The 21,765-nt window shown below is 43.4% G+C and overlaps 2 protein-coding genes across 4 annotated transcripts in view; one reads left to right on the top strand and one right to left on the bottom strand.

Moving 5' to 3' along the window:
* LOC125447744 (meiosis initiator protein-like) overlaps nt 1–21,765 on the top strand; it is a 182,120-nt gene that overhangs the window by 46,112 nt on the left and 114,243 nt on the right. The gene's annotated exons all lie outside the window — the stretch shown is intronic.
* The window catches only part of eml2 (EMAP like 2), a 123,447-nt gene that overhangs the window by 93,589 nt on the left and 8,093 nt on the right, over nt 1–21,765 (bottom strand). Inside the window, exon 1 of one of the 3 annotated variants that reach the window (XM_048522413.2) lies at nt 10,401–10,934. The exons of the other annotated variants lie outside the window; for them this stretch is intronic. Coding sequence (XP_048378370.1) covers nt 10,401–10,407 — 7 coding nt within the window. The 5' untranslated portion in view covers nt 10,408–10,934. Of the gene's footprint in view, nt 1–10,400; nt 10,935–21,765 lie in introns of those variants that run through there. 3 annotated transcript variants of the gene reach the window in all.

Genomic DNA, 21,765 nt, shown 5'->3' with positions numbered 1-21,765 from the left:
ACATGGGTTTGCAGCCTCATTCATGTGGCACCTTCCATGCTGAAGTGCTTCACTTCCAACAAATTACCCTTGAGGTGTTGTCATTGTCACAAATTGTACCAGCCAATTGATGTAAACTCCTACAAACAACCAGATAGGCTTATAGTGATAAAACAATGAACTGCGGTGCTAGAAATCTGAAACAAAAACAGAAATTGCTGGAGAAGCTCAGCAGGTCTCGCAGCATCTGTGGAGAGAGAAAGCAGAGTTAACATTCTGAGTCCAGTGGCTCTTCTTCAGAAGACAGAGTTTTGAAGAAGCTTTTAATGATGTTGGTTAAATTCCATCTACATTAAAAACTGTTCAGAGGAGCTCTTGAACCACACTAACATACAAAGCTTTTTTTCTTCATTCATGGGATGTGGGTGTCACTGGCTTGACCATAATTTATTGCCCACCCCTAATTGCTCAGAGGGCAGTTAAGAGTCAACTATACACTACTGTGGGTCTGAGTGTCACATGTAGGCCAGCCCAGGTAAGGATGGCAGGTTCCTTCCTCAAGGGCATTAACAAACCAAGTGGGTTTTTCCAACAATCATTTCATGATTATCATTAGACTCTTAATTCCAGATTTTTATTGAATTCAAATTCAACCATCTTCCATGCCAGGATTCAAACCTAGGTCTCTAGAACATTACCTGCATCTTTAGATTAACAGTCCAGTGATAACACCACTAGGCCATCACCTCCCCTCTATAGGATAAAGTGCTGCAAAATGGGATTAGAATAGATGGAAGTTTGATGACCAGTGTGAACGTGGACTGAATTGCCTCCTTACATGTTGTAAAAACTCTAACGTCAGCAGATCTATTTTTCAAATTGATATCCTTAGGCTCGGTTGCATCCACTAGAGAGAACTGACAAGGCCTTAGTTTAACACAGCCTCAGAGTGTAGTTCTCTCTCAGTATGCTAGTTTTTTAGAATTAGGTTTATTGTTAGTGGAGCAACAGTACAGATTTTGTGTGTCTTGGAATAGCTCTTCAACCTTCAAATTCAGAATCAAGAGTGCTACCCACTAATCCACGTCTCACGCCATCACAGGAAACCTTACACAGAGCACAGTGTAGCATGGGCCATGCATGTCACAAGAGCAGACACTTAGTACAAAAAATTCCCTGTCAGCAAACTTCTCCTAGAAATTACATTTCTCTGTAATTATGGGGGATGCAGAGAGGAGAAGAACACAGCTGGCATTAACACCAAATGCTGTTCACAGGCAGACACCCTCTGCTGGTACATGAATGTACATTAGCCTCAAGTAGACAAAATGTACAATGCTAATAGAGCACACTCCTATGTCACACATACATTCTGAAACGTCTTGCTGTCTTTCCTTCCTGTCAAAGGATTGCAAACAGAGGTGGCTTAGCCTGAAATAACTCAACAGCAACTAAGTTGGAATTTACTTCATCAGTCTGAAAAAAAAAAGCTGGTCTCAATAATGGCGACAATCAGGTCATTGTAAAATAAAACCCACTCTGGTTCACTAATGCCCTTTCGAAAAGAAAATCTGTTGCCCTTACCTACTCTGATATACATGTGACTCCAGATCCACAGACTCCTGGCCGCTGAAAAGAGGTAACAAGCTGCAAATTTTGGGGGCATTAGGGATGGGCAACTTGAGGGGTGTGGATAAGGTGAATAGCCAAGGTCTTTTCCCCAGTGCAGGGGAGTCCAAAACTAGGGGGCACAGATTTAAGGTGAAAGGGGAAAGATTTAAGAGAGACTAAATGGGGAATGTTTCCACACAGAGGGTGGTAAGTGTGAGGAACAAGCTGCCAGAGGAAGTGGTGGAGGCTGGTACAATTAATAAGCATTTGGATGGGTACATGAATAGGAAGGGTTTAGAAGAATGTGGCAAATGGGGACGAGATTAATTTAGGATATCTGGTCAGCATGGATGAGTTGGACCAAAGGGTCTGTTTCCATGCTGTGCATGTATGGTTCTAAGTGCTGGATGTGCCAAATTTACAGAGGATAGAATGCAGGGGACAGATTGGGGGTATATTAGAAGGGCGAGCTTGCTGGGGTAAAGTCTTGCATGGATATGCTCTTATGTACGCTACAACACAAAGCACAGAGCTGCTATTTAAATAGATTCAGAGCCTGGAGAGTGGTGGGTGAAGGGGGAGGCCACCCGCAGCAGCAGCAATACAAGGACAAGCCAGACATAGCTCCATTCCAGCCCAGGGTGTCCTGGTGACTGAGTAGCATGTCCCATGCTGACTCCCCTAGCCCAGACTTGCAGCTAGGCCCAGGCGCCTGAAGGAACGGGAGCATTGGTGAAAGGGACAGGCAGCAACAGTGCCTGGAGGAGTGCTGGATGGGAAGCAAGAGGGATGGAACCCACACATCCCAGGGCCATGGCTACAGCTTTGACACAGAAGTTGAGAGAGTGATGGTGATGGAAACTGGTAACCAAGACGCATGAGCCCGTTTCAGACTCTGCCTGATGTCAAGCAGCAGAGGAGGAACATGAAGAAAAGAGTAAGATAAACTCTACTGCAGTAAAATCTTTGCACTATATTCAGTGTTTCAAGATGGCACTGGAACGTGGCGACACTTTACGAATAACACATGAAAAATCCTTTTCACTGTATTTTTATATACATATGAGAAATCTAAGACACCAGTTTAAACTAATAGCAAAGTGCACCAAGCTTGGGGAGGGGATTGGTGGGCAGTGTGCATGAATGATCCAATCACTTCCTGAAGTGTAGCAATTGCACCATCTGTTGGTAATAACTTGTAGCATCAACTCAAAACAGAAAAACCCAAGAGCCAGCAAGCTATCTATCCTTCAATCATCCAAGCGCTCGCTTGACTGTTGGCTGCCTCCTGTTGGAGACAAGCTGCTACAGACTCTCAAAAGATGCAAATCTGAAGCACAGGCTGCCATTTCATGTGCCTTTATTAAAGTTCCCAGAAGGAGCACAGCCAAAAACAGTAACTTAGGAAACATGGTGAGGCACTGGTGAGAAAGCTATGAAGGTAATCAGGTAAGATGTAGATCCACACATAAGGCTGGGTCCCTTTTTACTCCGGGAAATGATGTGGAGGAGTTGGTGTCAGACTGGGGTGGACAAAGTCAGAAGGCACATGACATGGAGTTTAGTCCAACAGGTTTATTTGAAATCACAAGCTTTCAGAGTGCACCTGATGAAGGGGTTGCATTCCAAAAGCTTGTGATTTCAAATAAAGCTATATCGGACAGTAACCTGGTATCGTGTGATGTCTCACATAGGGAAAGAAGAGGCTCAGTGGTGACTAATTGAGGTCGTCAAACTGACAGAAGATTTTGATCGATGGGTTTCCTCATGTGGGGAAGAGTATAGCCGGAGTCTATCAGTATAAGATAATCCCCAAGAAGTTGAATTGGGAATTTGCAGCACCCTCTTCACCTAGAGAGTGGGAGAATATGGGGCTTGCAAAATGAAGAATATGGATGCATTGAAGGGGTAGTGCAATTAGCAAGTGAGAGAAGGAATAGTGGGTGATTGTAACAAGGTCAGCCAGAGGGACCTCAGAATGTGAATTCCCTGACTGGGGCTGGACCAGGTTAATCAGGGAGCCCTGGCTGACAGATATAAATAGGAGTGTCAGGGATTCTGCTCACTCTGACAGCTGGCTGAGGGAGCTGGATCAGTGTCACGGACTCTCCCCATGTAAATAAAGGGTGACGGGATACTGGCCTCTGTGGAATTAGTTCAGTGATGCTGGTGGCTTGTGACGAACTAAGATGGGAGGATCCAAAACGGACTGCTCAGGCTGAATGGCTGACTTCTGTACCCTGCCACATGCAAACCAATTTTCCCTTTCAAGTGCAATGCAGCTTTTAAGTGATTTTGTCATATTCTCTTCAATAGCTAACTAAACTGAAGGGGCTGAAAGTGGTCTAAAAACCTTGAAGCATTTGCGCAGAGCTCACGTTCCTGCTCAGTTATCCCTCCCACAATTTCTATCAAGTGCCTCACGTTATTCATACAAGATTCAAAGAGATCAGGGCTGTCCAATTAGTTGTTACCAGAGATTAGAGGGGGCACTGGGTTCAAATACATCTGTCTCTGTCACATTAGCTCATACAACAATATAGGTGATAAATGAACATATTGATTCATTCAGGCATTTTTTTAACCAAACATTGTGGGCTTTAAAAGGTGTGGAATTGCATAATTGCACAAACTCCCACACAAGAAGCATGACCTCATACATGTGGGTGTTTCAGGGCCCAATAAACAGGTTAAGGCCTTAGGGGGATAACAAAGTGTGGAGCTGGATGAACGCAGCAGGCCAAGCAGCATCTCAGGAGCACAAAAGCTGACGTTTCGGGCATAGACCCTTCAGAGAGGGGGATGGCCCAAGATGACCTTCCATATCAAGCAGATGTTCATCTGTACATCTGCCAATGTGGTATATTGTATCCATTGTACCCGGTGTGGCTTCCTCTACATTGGGGAAACTAAGCGGAGGTTTGGGGACCGCTTTGCAGAACACCTCCACTCGGTTCGCAACAAACAACTGCACCTCCCAGTCGCGAACGATTTTAACTCCCCCTCCCATTCCTCAGACGACATGCCCATCATGGGCCTCCTGCAGTGCCACAATGATGCCACCCGAAGGTTGCAGGAACAGCAACTCATATTCCGCTTGGGAACCCTGCAGCCCAATGGAATCAATGTGGACTTCACCAGCTTCAAAATCTCCCCTTCCCCCACCGCATCCCAAAACCAGACCAGTTCATCCCCTCCCCCCACTGCACCACACAACCAGCCCAGCACGTCCCCTCCACCCACTGCATCCGAAAACCAGCCCAGCCTGTCTCTGCCTCCCTAACCTGTTCTTCCTCTCACCCATCCCTTCCTCCCACCTCAAGCCGCACCTCCATTTCCTACCTACCACCTCATCCCACCTCCTTGACCTGTCTGTCTTCCCTGGACTGACCTATCCCCTCCCTACCTATACTCTCCTCTCTACCTATCATCTTTTCTCTCCATCTTCGGTCCGTCTCCCCCTCTCCCTATTTATTCCAGTTCCATCTCCCCACGCCCCACTCTGATGAAGGGTCTAGGCCAGAAACGTCAGCTTTTGTGCTCCCGAGATGCTGCTTGGCCTGCTGTGATCATCCAGCTCCACACTTTGTTATCTTGGATTCTCCAGCATCTGCACTTCCCATTATCACTAAGACCTTAGGGGAAAATCGCTGTGCTCCATGTGGGCTGGAAAGGTGTCACAAGGCCAGCATGCTGAAGTTGGAGAGGGGGTGTTACTGTGCTGAGGGCAAGGAGTGAGGCTACTGTGTCAGGGAGCATGTATGAGAGAGCGCCCAGTTCAGGAGCAGCACAGGGGCTTATGATTTCTCTCCCTGGCCTTGCCATTAACGACCACATTGATATCTGTGACAAGTACAGAAACATGCTGATGTGCATAATGACAGATTTATTCTTCCAGCGCTCAAACTCATGTTTCGCGCAAAGTGGTATAATGGTAATGTCACCAAACTATCACTTCACAGTCTCAGGCCAAAGCATGGGCTAAGATGTAGAACGTAATTAAGATTTACAAGAAAGGAGGTTGAGAGGTGACATAACAGTTTATGAAATAATAAAAAGGAGTATAGATAGGGTTAAATGGTAGTTGTCTTTTCCCTAGGGTGGGGGATTTCAAGACTAGGGGCACCTTTTTGTAGTGAGAGGGAAGAGATTTTAAAAAAGACATGGGGGCAATTTTTTCTTTTACACAGAGGGTGGTTAGTGTTTGGAATGGACTTTGAGGAAGTGGTGGATGCAGGCACAATTACAATGTTTAAAAGACATTTAGGTAAATACATGAATAGGAAAGATTGGGAGGGATTTGGGCCAGGAGCAGGCAGGTGGGACTAGTTTAGTTTGAGATCATGGTTGTCATGGACTGGTTGGATCGAAGGGTCTGTTTCCATGCTATGTGACTCTAGGTGGTGTGGATCTATACTTCAGGGAAGGCTCAGATTCTTTTCTCTTTAAGAATAAAGGCTGCAAGGTAAGCTAAGAGAGGTCTTTGAAATGATTAAAGGTTTTGGATACGATCATCAAGGAATGCAATCGAGAATTTAGCAGAAACATTTCCAATGTGAACAGTGGGAAGAACGTGGAACCCACTCCCTCAGGGATGGTTGAGGCGAACGGTGTGGATGCATTTAAAGTGACCCAGAGAAACAGATGAGAGAACAAAGCCAGAAGGTATTGGAGAAACTCAGCATGTCTGGCAGCCTCTGTGAAGAGAGAAACAGAGTCAACGTTTCAAGTCCAATATGGCTCTTCTCAGAACTGGGTACAGGACTTTCCTGAATTCCAAAGAAGAGTCATACTGGACTTGAAACATTGACTCTGTTTCTCTCTCCAAAGATGCTGCCAGACATGCTGAGTTTCTCCATCACTTCCTGTGTTTGTTTCAGATTTCCAGCATTTGCTACATTTTGCATTTATTACATGCCAGTGAGAGAGAGGTTAATGATGATGGATTTAGATGAACATAGATGGCAAGCAGCTCAAATGGAGTATTAGCACAAATGTACACTGGATAGGCTGAAGGGTCGCTTCATATCTGAATATGCAACGGTACAATGATAATGTCACTGAATGAGTAATCTAATGCCCTGTGAATGTGGGTTCAAATCTCAGCATGGCATCTGGAGGACAGAATTCAATTAACCATAATATAAATCTGGAATATAAAGCAAACTTCAGTAATAGGGAGCATAAAATCATCATATAGAATTGTTGTAAAACTCTCCATCTGCTTCATTTATACCCTTTAGGGAAGGACATCATCTATCCTTAGCTAGTCCAGGCCTACATGTGACTTCAGGCCCACACCAAGGTGGTTGAAATGCTTCTGAAATGGTCTTAGAGTTGGGTAACAAATGCAGGCTTTGCCCATGATGTTCACATGCCATGAAAGAATTTAAAATGCACTGAAAAGGGTAATTGGGTTGGAGCAAGATAATAATATGGCCTTAGAGAACTAGAACATAGCTCTGACCCACAGCCTCCAATACACATTGAAGAATTGGTCTCTATTATTCACCTCAAAAAATGCCACAATAGCAAGCTTCATGTTTTCTTCAAGGTAAAGGAGTCTAAAACTAGAGGGCATAGGTTTAAGGTGAGAGAGGAAAGAATTAGGAGGGACCTAAGGGACAACTTTCTCCACACAGAGGGTGGGTATATGAATGAGAAGGGTTTGAAGGGATATGCACCAAATGAAACTAGATTAATATAGAATATCTGGTTGGCATGGATGAATTGGACCAAAGGGTCTGTTTCCGTGCTGTACATCAATGACTCCGGGCCTTGTGTTATCTCTAGACTTGACAATCCCAATGCTATCCCAGTTCACCTCCCAGCCTTCAATCTCCAAACTATGTTCTTGTAACTTGTGCTGGGTCCCTTTACAACTCTGTGCTCACTGACTTACATCGACCTGAAGTCTGGTTAACACTTAATTTAAAAATTCTCATTCTCCTTTTCAAATCCATACACAGCCTCACCTCTGTCTCAGTAACCTGCTCCAGCCTTACAACCATCCAAGATCTCCGCACTCCTCCAATGCTGACCTCTCGCACATCCCTGATTTTAAGCACAGCACTGCTGGGGCTGTGTCTTCAGCTGCCAACTGACAGGGGCCATCTTTCTTTGGAAAAGAATTCAATGGGCACTTTGCCTCCACATTGGCAAGCAGCTCTCATGGAGCATAAAGGCAAGTGTGATCTCGCGGGGCTTAATGGACTGCTTCTGTGTTGTAGGTACAGTGACACAGTGGATTACTAGCTCATTCATATTACCAATCCACTGAGGATGTGTGGTCACATCCCACTGCCTGTCACTGTGGGACTGGATTCGGCCCAGGTGAGAAGAGATGGCACCTAATGTGGGGCGACATCTACCTGGGTCTGGCACAGGCAGCAGTGAGGTGGTGGAGATCTCCCTTAAGGCCAAGTGCCACCATGGATGGGGTCAGACAGACTGATATTCTGAACATGTTACTTCTTTAATTTTTCTAATTTACTGCTATGACCTATAATGCTGAACTATGTATTTCTTTACTTTTCCAATTTGTTTTGTTTCTGAATTTGATCTTAAGTATCTGTACTGAGGCATCTTTGTACCTAAGATGGTGCTGTAATGTGGCGACTGTAAACGTTTCACTGTGCTCATTTGAGTGCACAGTCATAGAGATGCAAGGAGCAGAAACAGACCCTATGGTCCAACTCGTCTACGCTGCCAGATACCCTAATCTATTCTCATTTGCCAGCATTTGGCACAAACTTTTCTAAACTCTTCCTATTCATGTCCCCATCCAGATGCCTTTTAAATGTTGTCATTGTACCAGCCCCCACCACTTCCTCTGGCAGCTCATTCCATATACGCACTCTGCGTGAAAAAGTTACCTCTCAGGTCACTTAAGTCTATCCCCTCCCACCTCAAACCTGTGCCCTCTAGCTTTGGGCTCATCTACCCTGGGGAAGACCTTTGTCACTCACCCCCCATGCCCCTCATGATTTTATAAACCTCTGTAAAGGTCACCCCTCAGCCTCCGACACTCCAGGGTAAATATTCCCAGCTTATTCAGCTTCTCCGTGTCGCTTAAACCCCTCCAACCCCAGCAATGTCCTTGTAAACCTTTTCTGAAGATGTGACAATAAAGCTAATTTCATTCACTTACAAGCCAAGACCTGGGTTCAGATAGCAGGTTTCATTCACAGAAGGACAACTGTGCACCAGTTTGAATTTTTTACTGACAATCCAATCATATTTATGGGCCTTTGTCTAAATCTCAAATCACTCTGGTGGGATTTGAACTCATGGTCATTGAACCGTGAGTACAGAGTCTGAATTACTAGCTCAGGTGCTACTTGTCCAGTAGCATAAGCGCTCATGTGTTCACTGCTTTCCAGATTTATAACAGTTCACAGGCCATTAAACCCATTAGCTGTTTCCTTCACAATGATACATCTGACATTTGACTTATTCCTGTTCTTGGTTCCCATCTTCAATTTTAAATGTCTGGTCATATTAAAGGGATCACTAATCTCCCAGTTTTCTCTGCTCTGATGGTGGAGTCTGCGCAGCTAACATTCACCTGTCTTTTCTGCTCCTATTTCACCCGAAATTATTATTTCAAATTTGACAATGGGAGTTATTTTAAAATTCACTCAATCTTTGTACCCATGTAAAACAGAGACAAACTTTGATTTCCACTGCAGCCACACACACCCTGCTTAGCACCCTCCCCCCATCCTACCACCCCCATACATGTATCAGCACATCCTGAAGATGGAGAGAAAACAGTTAGAAGTATTTTTGCACATTTCCATTGAATTGACCTCTTCCTTGAGCCATTCCCATGGTGATTATTATTCCAACAGATCACTTACCACCAGATTTCACTCTGCTGGATCACATATTCCATTAAATCCAGCAGATCACTCACTTCAATGGATTGCAAGCTTCAGTCGACCATGCACAGCACTAGATCACGCTAAGCTGGTGCACTCAGCTAAAGCACAATTCACAAACACCTACTAGATCACATTCCCTCACGAAATTTCATTCAACTAGCCTGCACAGTCAACTACATCACTTGATCTAATATTGTGTAATCCAGTAGACTGTGTTCCACTAGATCACATAAATCTACATGATCACTTACTCTGAGATAATGGGAACTGCAGATGCTGGAGAATTCCAAGATAATAAAATGGGAGGCTGGATGAACACAGCAGGCCAAGCAGCATCTCAGGAGCACAAAAGCTGACGTTTCGGGCCCGAAACGTCAGCTTTTGTGCTCCTGAGATGCTGCTTGGCCTGCTGTGTTCATCCAGCCTCACATTTTATTATCTTGATCACTTACTCTGCCTGATTACACATTATATTATATTACATTACATCTCACACTCAACTCAATCACATACATTCACTAGATTCCTCATTCCATTAGATTACACTCTCCACTAAATGACACACAGAAATCCACTAGCTTACACACTATTTGTTTGCACACTCTACTAGATCACTTCACTGGGTTACACACTATGTTAGGTCACACACCTCACAGGATAATGCACTCTGCTCATTCACCACTCATTTTAATTAGATTAAGCATTCCATTCGATCACTTACTTCACTGGATTACACAGTTAGATCACACACTCTGCTCATTCACATTCTCTACCAGATTAAGCACTCTGCCAGATCATGCTCCCCACCAGATCACGCTCCCCACCAGATCACGCTCCAGCTTCAGTGGACAGATTACTAGGGCTGGCAGGAACACCTTACCCACGCGGTCCCCACTGATGGAGGTGATCATTGCAGACTCTCACCTGTCATGTTGATGTTGTCTGCAGCATTCAATCCACTGGCTGCTGAGTGAGTACGTCCCACATCCCACTCTGGCCACTCTCAATTTGACACGATTCACGCAGTTTAAAACTCAAAATTTCTCTTCCACCATCCACATTACGTCAAGATGCTTCGTCATTATCCCCAGTACTGGCTCCGGCCCAGACACTGAATTAGCCCAGGAATAATGAATAGCATAATCTCCTTAAAGCGATTCAAAGATTATTACCTTGCCCTCTCGTGGTTAAAGTCGGTCAGCGTTTTTAAAATACCTGGAGCCAGCCACTCACTCAGAGAACAGGTGACAAGTGTCTCACATCCTGTAGATCTGTGGCACAGGTTGGCATGCTAGCTTAACAGCATTGCCATAAACAACACCTCAAGGTGCACCCTCCTAAACTGGAGACCACAACAGCCACCGGCAACCTCTGACATACAATAACTGCTTTGGTGCCTTAGAATACACCTCTTTGAAGATCAATTTTCAACTTCCATACACAGGAGTTTGCTGCCTTTGACTCCAGTCTCCACTGTGTGTGTATACGAGTGAGTGTAAGCACTCTTAACTCATTCAAAGCACTCTTATTTGTCAGGTCGACAGTGAATATCTCCTCCTCCTCCTCCTCCTGTCATTCCCCACCCCCTTTCACAGTCATAACAACAGGACCATCTGGAGCCTTCCCAAGGCCAGTGACTGCAACTTACTTTTAAGTGAGTTAAGAACAGAAATGCAGAAATAAAAATCATGCCTCTCTCTCTATCGCTGGAGTTTCTTTCAGTCTTTAATGAGAATATGATATTATGGTCAGTATTGATTGTCCACAGCTTGAATGGAACTATTTGATTTGACTATATCAGAGGGAAATGCCAGCCACATTGCTTCGGGTCTGGAGTCACATGAAGGCCCAGACAGGGTAAAGGTGGCAGATTTTCCTCCCTAAAGGCCATCATTGAACCAGATGGGTTTCTAAAAACAATGTAGTAGTTTCACGGTCACCATCACTGTTGAATTTGGAATGAAATGAAAGCATCTTATATAATTAACTAAACTGTATATCATAGTGGATTTGAGCTCATTCAAGGCCTTTGGTGTTACTAATGTAGGAACATATCAAATCTGAACCCATGTTTCCCAAATAATGTCACCTAGTCATGCAAACTCGTGTCTTGCTGTGAACAGAGATGTGCTGTCACAGTTTCTCAATTTGCGATCATTGGGACACATGCAAGAACACCAACTTTCAAACATAATCACAACAATTTATATTGCAGGAGAAAAAGGGTACTGATTGGTTGGCAAGTCAACTATGATTGGCTGAGGCATTGCCAATGGGAAAGCATCTGAGAACAAGAGACTGCCCAAGCTCCTGTGAAAAGCTTCAGCCTCACATCTCTCTGCGGCTATATCCAAGATAGAACTACAAAATATCCATCAACCCACCCCTTCCCTGTCGCTGCCCATCCTCACCAAACTCCACTGGCACCTGTATCCAGTGTGGAAACTTTTAAATCCCTCTAATGTCTTTATCAAAGAGCAATAAGCGTGTGTGATTGAGGTAAATTGCATTTAGCCTTTAAGGAGAAGCTAGGCAAGCACATGAGGGAGAAAAGATTGTAAGGATTGGTTGAAAGAGTGATATAACAAACAAGGACATGTAGAGAATTAATAAAAATAGACCAGTTTCCCACACAGTCTCTATTCCAGAAATGATCGATCTCCCAGTCAGGATTTTGCTAATTTCTCGAACCCACACCTCTTCCCACTATTTTACATTGCCTAAAACAAAGTACATCTCTCCAACTCAATGGTTAATGCTGCTATCTCTCTCAGCACCAGGGATCCAGGTTCAATTCCACCCTCAGACAACAGTCCATGTGGAGTTTGCACATTTTCCCCATGCCTGCATGGGTTTCCCCTTGTTGCCTCTCCCACAGTCCAAAGATTGTGCAGGTTAGGATGGACTGGCTATGCTAAATTGCCCCATAATGTCCAGGGATGTGCAGGTTGGGTGGGGTAACTATGGGAAATGCAGGGTTTCAGGAATAGGGGACGGGGTGGGTCTGGGTGGGATGCTCTTTAGAGGGTCAGTGTGGACTCGATGGACTGAATGGCCTAGTTCCACACTGTAGGGATTCTATGATTCTATGAACTCGAACTTCTAACCGTTTAATCATTCTCAGCTCAAGCCTTGCAACATGCTGTAAAAGATTCATTACTGCTCATAAATGCAGGAACAGTTTATAATGAAGCCAGCTCTGGGTTATATCTGGGACTGCTGCTACTTGGAGACAATCTGCAAACCTGTTCTCATAGCACACATACTCCTGCCATCTGGTCTGGTGTTGTCTAATGTGAAGGTATAGAGTTGATTGAATGTAATTATTCTATGATGCAATGGTTCCTTTTCCTGAATGTTGTACAGTTTTCAATACATTCTGCATCCATTTTATTGGCAATGTAGGTTAACTTTAAAGTTAGGGTTATGTTTTTAATTAAAAAGAAAACCTTGCATTTATGTAATGCCTATCATAGCCACTGCATGGCTTAAAATATTTTACAGCCAATTAACCACTTTTGATGTGAATTTGAGCACAGCAAGTTCCTATAAACAACATCATGATAAGGACCAAATTATCTGCCAACATCAGCTCCATAGCAAGATGGATGCTCACCAATTGTTAGTGTCCAGGGAAGTGCAGGCTTGGTGGATTAGTTATGGGAAATGCAGGGTTACAGGGATAAGGTAGGGGGTTGGGTCTGGGTGGGACATCCTTCAGGAGGTCAGTGTAGACTCAATGGGCTGAATGGCCTGCTTCCACAGGTAAGGTCAGCAGATTTCCCTGCCCTAAACTGCACCAATAAAACTAAACAAGTTTTCACAACTGATAAGTGGTTACAAGATCACCATTAGGCTAGCTTTTACTCAAGACTTTTATTGATTTCAAATTTCATCATCTACCATTTGGTGGGTTTTGAACCCATGTTCCTCCAAAACATTCAACTAGGGTTCAGGATTATTAATTCAGCACCATTGCCTGCAACATGCTTTCAAAGGATGCTGAATGGAGGTGGTATCTTCTCTCTTTTGTACCCTCCACACTCCCATCACCCACAGATGCACCTCCTTCATACAATGCATTATCTCATTAGTCTGTCTTTGACACTCCTCCATCCAGAAGGTTAGAAATCCATTTAGGCCGTGAAACCTACACCTCACGTGCCCTCAAGAGGTTTCAATTAGATTCAGTTTTTAGTCTGAAACTGAAACCATTAGCTCCACATTGACCCTTGACCCCAGAAAGTGCTTTAGAAATAAACTTACAGTGTGAGAAAAAAAAACTAAAAAGACCAGCCAATGCAAGGATACTGAACAAATGGCCACTTCTGTTCAAGTGGCTGCAAGAACAATAGTTACCAGCTGACGAGAGGAAATAACAATGGAAATCACTGGGCAGATTCCACCCAGCAAGGAGGGACGAGACCAAACAGGAGCACTCAAGGAGTTTGAGTTCATTCCCTGGCAACAATAAGAGCGGCCTCGTTATCCTCTGCAGTAAGTACACCACTCACAGTGCGGTGGTGACAAAAATGAGGGTCTGAGAAGGTCACTAATAGATGCAACATGGAATTTAGGAGAAACTTGTTTACCAGAACGAGTGAGTATGGAACTTAGTACCACACAGCTTAAGGCAACTGGCAAAGATGATTTGTCAGGGGCAGCTTGATGCACACAAGAGGAGGCAGGGAAGAATAACACTGGCTCAGGGTTCTCAATGAGGAGAGTGGAGGAGATGTGTGTGAAGCATAAAAACCCGCAAGGAGGAAATAGTGGTGTAATTCAGAAGCCCAGGCTAATGGTCCGGGGCCATGGTTTAAATCCCAACATAACAGACTGTGGAATTTAAATTTAACTAATTAATATCATTCTGGGATAGAAAACTGGTCTCAGTGATAGTGACCATGATAACTATCCTTAATTGTTGAAAATCCATCAGGCCCACGAATTCCCTAGTTTACTAACGTAAAGGACTAGGCATTAAGAGTTTAAAAGATTAGAGGCTAATTATCTTAAAACTACATTACCAGCTTGGCCATCCACTTTCACACAAGTTAAAAACCCTACTGAACATTGCAGGAGTAAGAGACAATAAGTGTGCTAAAATACATTATGGAGAAGATCAGCAATAAATACGATTTTTGTAAATAAAAGCAGAAGGACGCCATGGCTCATTAACAAGAGACATTTTGTTGGACTTGATGGATAAGAAAAAAAACAAACATTTTTATCTTTCACTTCGTAGACAATGGCAACTAGAATTAGTTAGGGAAGGAAATCAGCTATCCTACATGTGACTCCAACCTCACAGCAATGTGGTTGGCTCTTAACTGGCTTCTGAAATGGTTAAACAAGCTACTCAGTTCATGGGCTATTAGGGATGGGCAACAAATGCTAGGCTGGCCAGCAATGCCCCTCTGTCTCATGAAATAATTTACAAACTTTAAGGTGTTGCAAATTCATCATGTGTGCTAAACAACTATACAAGAAAACAGCTCAACATTTGCTTCCTGATAAGTACCAAGTTACTTAATCTCAGCAAGGGTGTTACAAGTCCAGTTTAACTTTAAAATTCACCCTCACTGTTAGTACAGCAAGCAGTTATGAAGGTGCTTGGGCTTAAATGATTAGTTAATTGACTGGATAGATATGTAAAGGAGGAAACAAGTGGGAGGAAGGTGCTATAAGACTGATTAGTTAATAAACTCTTAAAAGCAAATCTTACAACTGGTACCATTCCCCATGCTTGATCAGTATCACCAGTTTCTCTTTCTGAATCTTCCATGTTGAGTGTAACTTTGAAATCCTTGTTAGTAATTTAGGACAATTAATTGCATTATGTTGTTTTGAATTTCACCTGAAACTCCTGCTGCCCATTTCCAAAAGTACATGGCTTCATTCATCTACCACCCCAAAACTAGACTGACCAGGGTCATACTAATACATTGTGAAGAGAAATAGTTATAGTGGACAAGGTAAATGGAGAAATGGATCGAGGCTAGATAAGGAGCGTTGGCTAAGTTCTGAACTCCCAAAGCATGGGGGTGGAGGTGGATGAGTTTGCCAATGATGAATTTTGGGATATATGTGAAAATATGAACATTATGGTAGTTAACATTGCAGTGAAAAGATTCCTTTTCTCTTGGAATGTGTGAAGGAAATCACACATAGATATAACTGAGATGCTTCATAAAATACCGAACAGGCCAACTGAGTTGTAAACAAACATCTGCCCTGGCACTCACTGCAATTGTGTTGGGGGTGGGATACACTACAGTCCAGATCAATTGTTTTTCAGGAAGAAATCCAAAAATTCCTTCAGTAATAAGTGATCATCCCCTGACTTGAGAAAGGACTATAATTAGCTTGACTTTTTCTGATCTAGTGAATGCCCTGCATTCAGTGATGAGGATATTCATTAAGGCAGAAGTTTCAAAGGAAATTCAGTGAGCTTTATGGCACCATACAAAGATATCAGAAATAAAATTTAATCTAGGGGCAGGGGATATTACAAAAAAAGAGAAGGGCAGGAAGCGTGGAAATATCTCGTCAGGTAATGGGTAGCAATGGAAAAAACAATAATTTCAGAGCATGGCAACCAAACAGTTATGATAAAGTCAGTCAGCACTGACTACATACTTAAAATATCTAAACAAATCATAAAGTAAACAGCCAAAGTGCACTTCATCTATACATATGTTGGGCAATTATAAAGGACCAGATTAAGGCAGATGAAGATTTGACAGAATTTGGACAAGATGGTACAGAGATTCAGGACTCTGATGGTTCTGAAGCAGTGGTGGCATCTTCACAGGCAGCGTGGCTACAGAGTTAGCCAGCCTGTGAAGCTTGAAGCGAAACTCACTTCTGCATGGAGTGGGGACTCTGGAGATGGCATGGCATGGGCTGGTGAAACTTAAGACCGTAGCAGCAGAGAAGGAAAGGTTCAGCTCTCTAAAAATTATCTTCTTTTATTTTAAGTTATAGAATCACGGAAACAGACCCTTGGGTCCATCCAGTCCATGCCAAACCTGATCCCAAATTAAAGTAGCCCCACCTGCCTGCTCCGACCCCATATCTGTCCAACCTTTCCTCTTCCTATATCCATCTAACTGTCTTTTAAACATTGTAATTGTACCTGCATCTAACCATTTCATCAGGATGTTCATTCCACGTGCGAATCATTCTCGGTATAAAAAAATTTGCCCTTTGTTTTTTTTTAAATCTCTCTTCTCACCTTAAAAATTCTCATCCAAATTATTTATATAAAATATCAAAGGCAAAGTTTGTAAGTTTGTGGATGACACCAAAATTGTAAAACAGTGAAGAAGGTTTTCTAAGATTACAAAGGGATCTTGATCAAATGGGTCAATGGACTGAAAAATGGCAGATGGAGTTCAATCTGGATAAACGCAACTGTTGCATTTGGTACAACAAACAAGGATAGGGCTTATACAGTTCTATGGAAGGGCCTTGGGTCATGCAGGGGTGCAGATAAATAATTCTTTAAAGTTTGCATCACACATAAACATGATGGTTAAAAAGGTGTTTGGCACACTTGCCTTCATTGCTCAGTCCTCTGACTGTTGGAGTTGGGAAGTCATTTTAAGGTTGTACAGGACATTGGTGAGGCCTCTTCTGGAGCACAGTGCCCAGTTCTGGTCTCCCAGTTATAGGGAGGATAGTATCAAACTGGAGAGGATTCAGAAGAAACTTTCCAGGATGTTGCTGGTATGGAAGGTTTGAGCTATAAGGAAAGACTGGGACATTTTTCCACTGGAGCGTAGGAGATTGAGAAGTGACCTGATAGAAGTTTATAGAATAATGAGGATCATAGATAGAGTTGATGGTAATAACCTTTCCCCAAGATGGGGAGTTTCAAGTCTAGGGGGCATTTTTTTTAAAGGTATGTACCATCTGTCTGGAAGGACAATGGCAGCAGACACATGGGAAACACTACCACCTTCAAGTTCTCCTCCGAGCCACTTACAGTCCCAACTTGGAAATATATCACCCTTCTTTCATTGTAACTGAATCAAAATCCTGGAACCCTCTTCCTAATAATATTGTGCGTGAACCCACAGCAGATGGACCTGAGCATTGCAAAAAGGCAGCTCACCAGCACCTTCTCAAGTGGCAAGTAGGGACAGGCAATAAATGTTGGCCAGCCAGCAACATCTACATCCCACAAATAAAGTTAAAAAAGAACCTTAGCTGCTGAAACATTGGCACTAGTAAAACTACAGCCACAGGGTATATTTATCCGTTATTCTAAAGGAAATCCAATACAAAACACACACTGAGAAGAGAGATAATGGGAACTGCAGATGCTGGAGAATCCAAGATAACTATGTGTGAAGCTGGATGAACACAGCAGGCCAAGCAGCATCTTAGGAGCACAAAAGCTGACGTTTCGGGCCTAGACCCTTGATTTTGTGCTCCTAAGATGCTGCTTGGCCTGCTGTGTTCATCCAGCTTCACACATAGCTATCTCACACACTGAGAAGAGTTTGTCCAGTGAGTGTTACGTGGGTAGCCACTTTCTGTGGGGCAATACATATTCAACAAAGGAAATCGCTGGAAAATTTTAGGCTTGGCCTTGCTATGATAAAGAAAATTTTAGAAAGCAAAAGAAAAAAAAATTTCTAAAATAAAGTGACTTGATGCATGTCACCAACTGTAAAACTGTACAACAAAAAAGGGTACGTGCTCCAATCAATCATTGGAGATCATTTGAAGAGGGCCATCTCATGGCAGTGGGTGTTATAAGACCATGAAAAAAATCAATTTTGTTTGGGTGGTTTTGTGATTAAACATAGTATACTATCTTTCTTTTTAAAAAGATGAAATACAGACGTTTGACTTCGAGTGATAGACTCAGTTATACAGCACAGAAACAGACCTTCAGTCCAACTCATCGCTGCTGATCAATTATCCTACATTAATCCAGTCCCATTTGCCAAGTTGACCCCTGTACCTCTAATCCCTTCACATACAACATTTATAAGGCAACTGGATGGGTAATTGTCCCAGCTTCCACCAATTCCTCGAGCAGTTCATTCCATACATGCACCACCCTCTGCATGATAAAGTTGTCCCTTAGGTCCTTGTTATATCTTTCCCCTCATCTTAAACGTATGCCCTCTAGCTATGGACTCCCCCACCCCAGGAGGGAAAAAACCTTGGCTATTCACCCTATCTATGCTCCTAATGATTTTATAAACTTCTATAAGGTCACTCCTCAGCTTCCGATGCTCCAAGGAAAATAGCCCCAGCCTATTCAGCCTCTCTCCATAGCTCAAACCCTCCAACCCAGCAACGCCTTGTAAATCTTTTCTGTGCTTTTTCAAGTTTAACAACATCTTTCCAGTAGCAGGGAGAGCAGCTTTGAATGCTGTATTCTAAAATTGGCCTAACCAATGTCCTGTACAGCTGCAACATGACAACCCAACTCCCATACACTATGCACTGACTAATAAAGGCAAGCGTACCAAATGCCTTCTTCACCACCCTGTCTACTGGTGACTCCATTTTCAAGGAACTACGAACCTGCACTCCACGGTCTCTTTGTTCGGCAACACTCCCCAGGACATATACAGGAAACGAAAGTCATTGAGCTGATCGGTTGTGTTGCAGGGTTAAAAACAAAACATGGGAAAACAGATTGAATAAAATGAATGAAAATTAAACAATGTAAGTTTGTATATCTTCAGTTGGAATTGCACTCAGCTTTGCGAGTCTACCTGTTGTTGCTTAATTCATTTGTGAATTTGTCTCCATACCAGCTAAGGGCATGTCACTGCTTCCCCAGGGCAGGCTTTAAATTTTAAAGTTATATTTCAAGGGGATGGCAATCTATTCATATAGTGAAGAGTTAAGAGGTGACAGGGGTTAATATAATGGGGCAACAGGTGGGATTGGTGTGTGGAAGGAGCTGTAAGAATCAGTAGTTCATAAACATTATGCACAAAGCAAAAAATGTTTTTGTCCCTCTCTCACTGACTTGCTTGGATCTGAATTGATACTGTACTGTCATCATTCAATAACTCTTACTGAAAAAGGTCCACCAGCCAGGATATGTAATACATCGACCTGTACTTCATAACAATTCTTCCTCATATCTTAAATCCAAATTTGTCATTGCAGCTGCCCATTTAATGAATCACTGAAGCTTTTGCACGAGGACAGCATGATGGCTCAGAGTTTAGCACTGTTGCCTCACAGCAGAGTCCCAGGCTTGATTCCAGCTTCTGGTGACTGTCTGTGTGAAGTTTGCACATTCTCTATGCACCTGCTCTGGTTTCCTCCCACAGTCTAAAGATGTGCAGGTTAGGTGGTTTGGCCATGGGAAATTGGCCCGTTGTCTCCAGGGATGTGTAGGTTAGCCACGGGAAATGCAGGGTTATGGAGATGGGGTGGGTCTGGGTAGGATGCTCTTTGGAGGGACAGCGTGGATTCGATGGACCAAATGACAAACTTGTACACTATATGACTTCAATGATAATTCACGAGAGGCATTTGACACTACCTTCCAAATCCATGACCATTTTGATTTAAAAGGATTAGGGCAGCAAATACAGGAAATCTGCAAGTTCCCCTCCAAGCTACACACCATCTTGACTTGGACATTCATCACCGTGCCTTCAGTGTCACTGGGTCAGATTGCTGGAATTTCAGTCCAAAGGGTATTGTGGTTATGCCTACAGCATATGGACTACAGGTTTCAAGCCAGCAGCTCACCACCACCTTCTCAAGGGCAACTAGGGGCAAGCAACGAAATGCTGGCCTAGCCAATGATGCCCACACCCCATAACTGAATAGTTAAAAAAAATTCAGGCTGGAGGGAAGAAAGTTGCTTGTGGCTGCTCTTGCAGCCCGATAGACTGCAAATGTCTTAAGGCCTGGCTCCAACTTCTCCAGGAACCTGCAAGCCAGCTGGGTAATCGCAGTCAGTCAGTGCCCTTTAATAGGCATCAATAGCTCATTACTGACAGACTGTCTGGCACACGCGGATTGGTAGTCCTGCCAGCCCTCCCTCCAACACGCGTCGTGAAAATGGGCTGGAAACAGAATGGATCCAGGGACCCCATGTCACCCTATTTTATGTCCCACTTGCCTCTTATCTCAACCCACTGACTTTGCTGGGGAACAGCAGGCCTGCGAGTACAAAAGGTGCCATTCAAATGAAAACCACTTGGCATTTTGCAACTCCCGTCTTAAACCTATCACGCAACCCAATTGCAAAATGACAGAACAGTATAGATGGGAAGCAGTGACCTCTGGGTCAACATGGAGGATCATCTCACGAAATGCAGCAATCATCTGCTTCTCCCAAAGTGGGTGTAGGAAAACAACGCTGACAAAAATGACAGCAGTTTGGGAAAGTGGGCCAGGAGGACTGATTTATTGGCAGTGATGAAGGGGTGACAGCTGCTCTCACCTTCCACGCCTTTGGCAATATGCAGTCTCCTGCAGGTGACTCTGCAAAAGCTCAGCATATTCTGTATAAAACCAAAAGCTGCTTTGCATATGACAACAGATGGCTGCATCAGTTTTAACACCATACCCCCTACACCACCCAGCCCCCCACCTGAATGGTACAGAAACGAGACACAACAGATGACACAAGGTCTGAAATGAGAATCCTAATTTCCCAATTACCAAGAACACCAACAACACATTCACTGCCACACCAGCCCAGTAACAAAATCAGAACACTTTTAATTTAGGGTGTCAGACGCAGCCAAGTATTGGTTTCCTCATTTCTTGTTAGAATGGGTTTATTTGAAAGCCCAAATGTTAAGTCTCCAACCGGCTTGAGTTTCCAGTTGCCAACTTCTGCTGGATGCATCCCCTGAGCTTTTCTCACATGACCTTTCTCCTCCTACCCAGGCTGTCTTCACAATACATTTTTACAACAAAATCATTCAAACGAAATGATTGAAAACAAATTTTGTTTTTAAATTTACTGCAGTTTTTCTCTTGGCGTGTCACAGAATTGTCTTTTTCTTAGCTGCAGGACCCCAGAATAGTCCTGCAGGTTTGGAAACTCAGATCTGTTAATTTTGTTTTCAAAAAAAGTGTTTTATTGCCCAAAATATTGCCATTAATCTCTTCTGCACTGTCTCCAAAGCATTCACATCCTCTCCATTGACTGCTGCCCAGAACTGTAAAAGTACTCCATCTGAGGTTTGTCCAATGTCCAATACAAGTTCATCAGAGTCTTTCTGCTCTCATACTGTGTGCTAATAATGAAGCCTAAAATACTGTGTGCTTAATTAAGAGCATA

Source organism: Stegostoma tigrinum, chromosome 39, assembly GCF_030684315.1.
Source record: "Stegostoma tigrinum isolate sSteTig4 chromosome 39, sSteTig4.hap1, whole genome shotgun sequence".
Classification (NCBI taxonomy): Eukaryota; Metazoa; Chordata; class Chondrichthyes; order Orectolobiformes; family Stegostomatidae; genus Stegostoma; species Stegostoma tigrinum.
The sequence above is the reverse complement of the archived record's forward strand: the minus strand, read 5'-3'. Positions and strand labels throughout refer to the sequence as shown.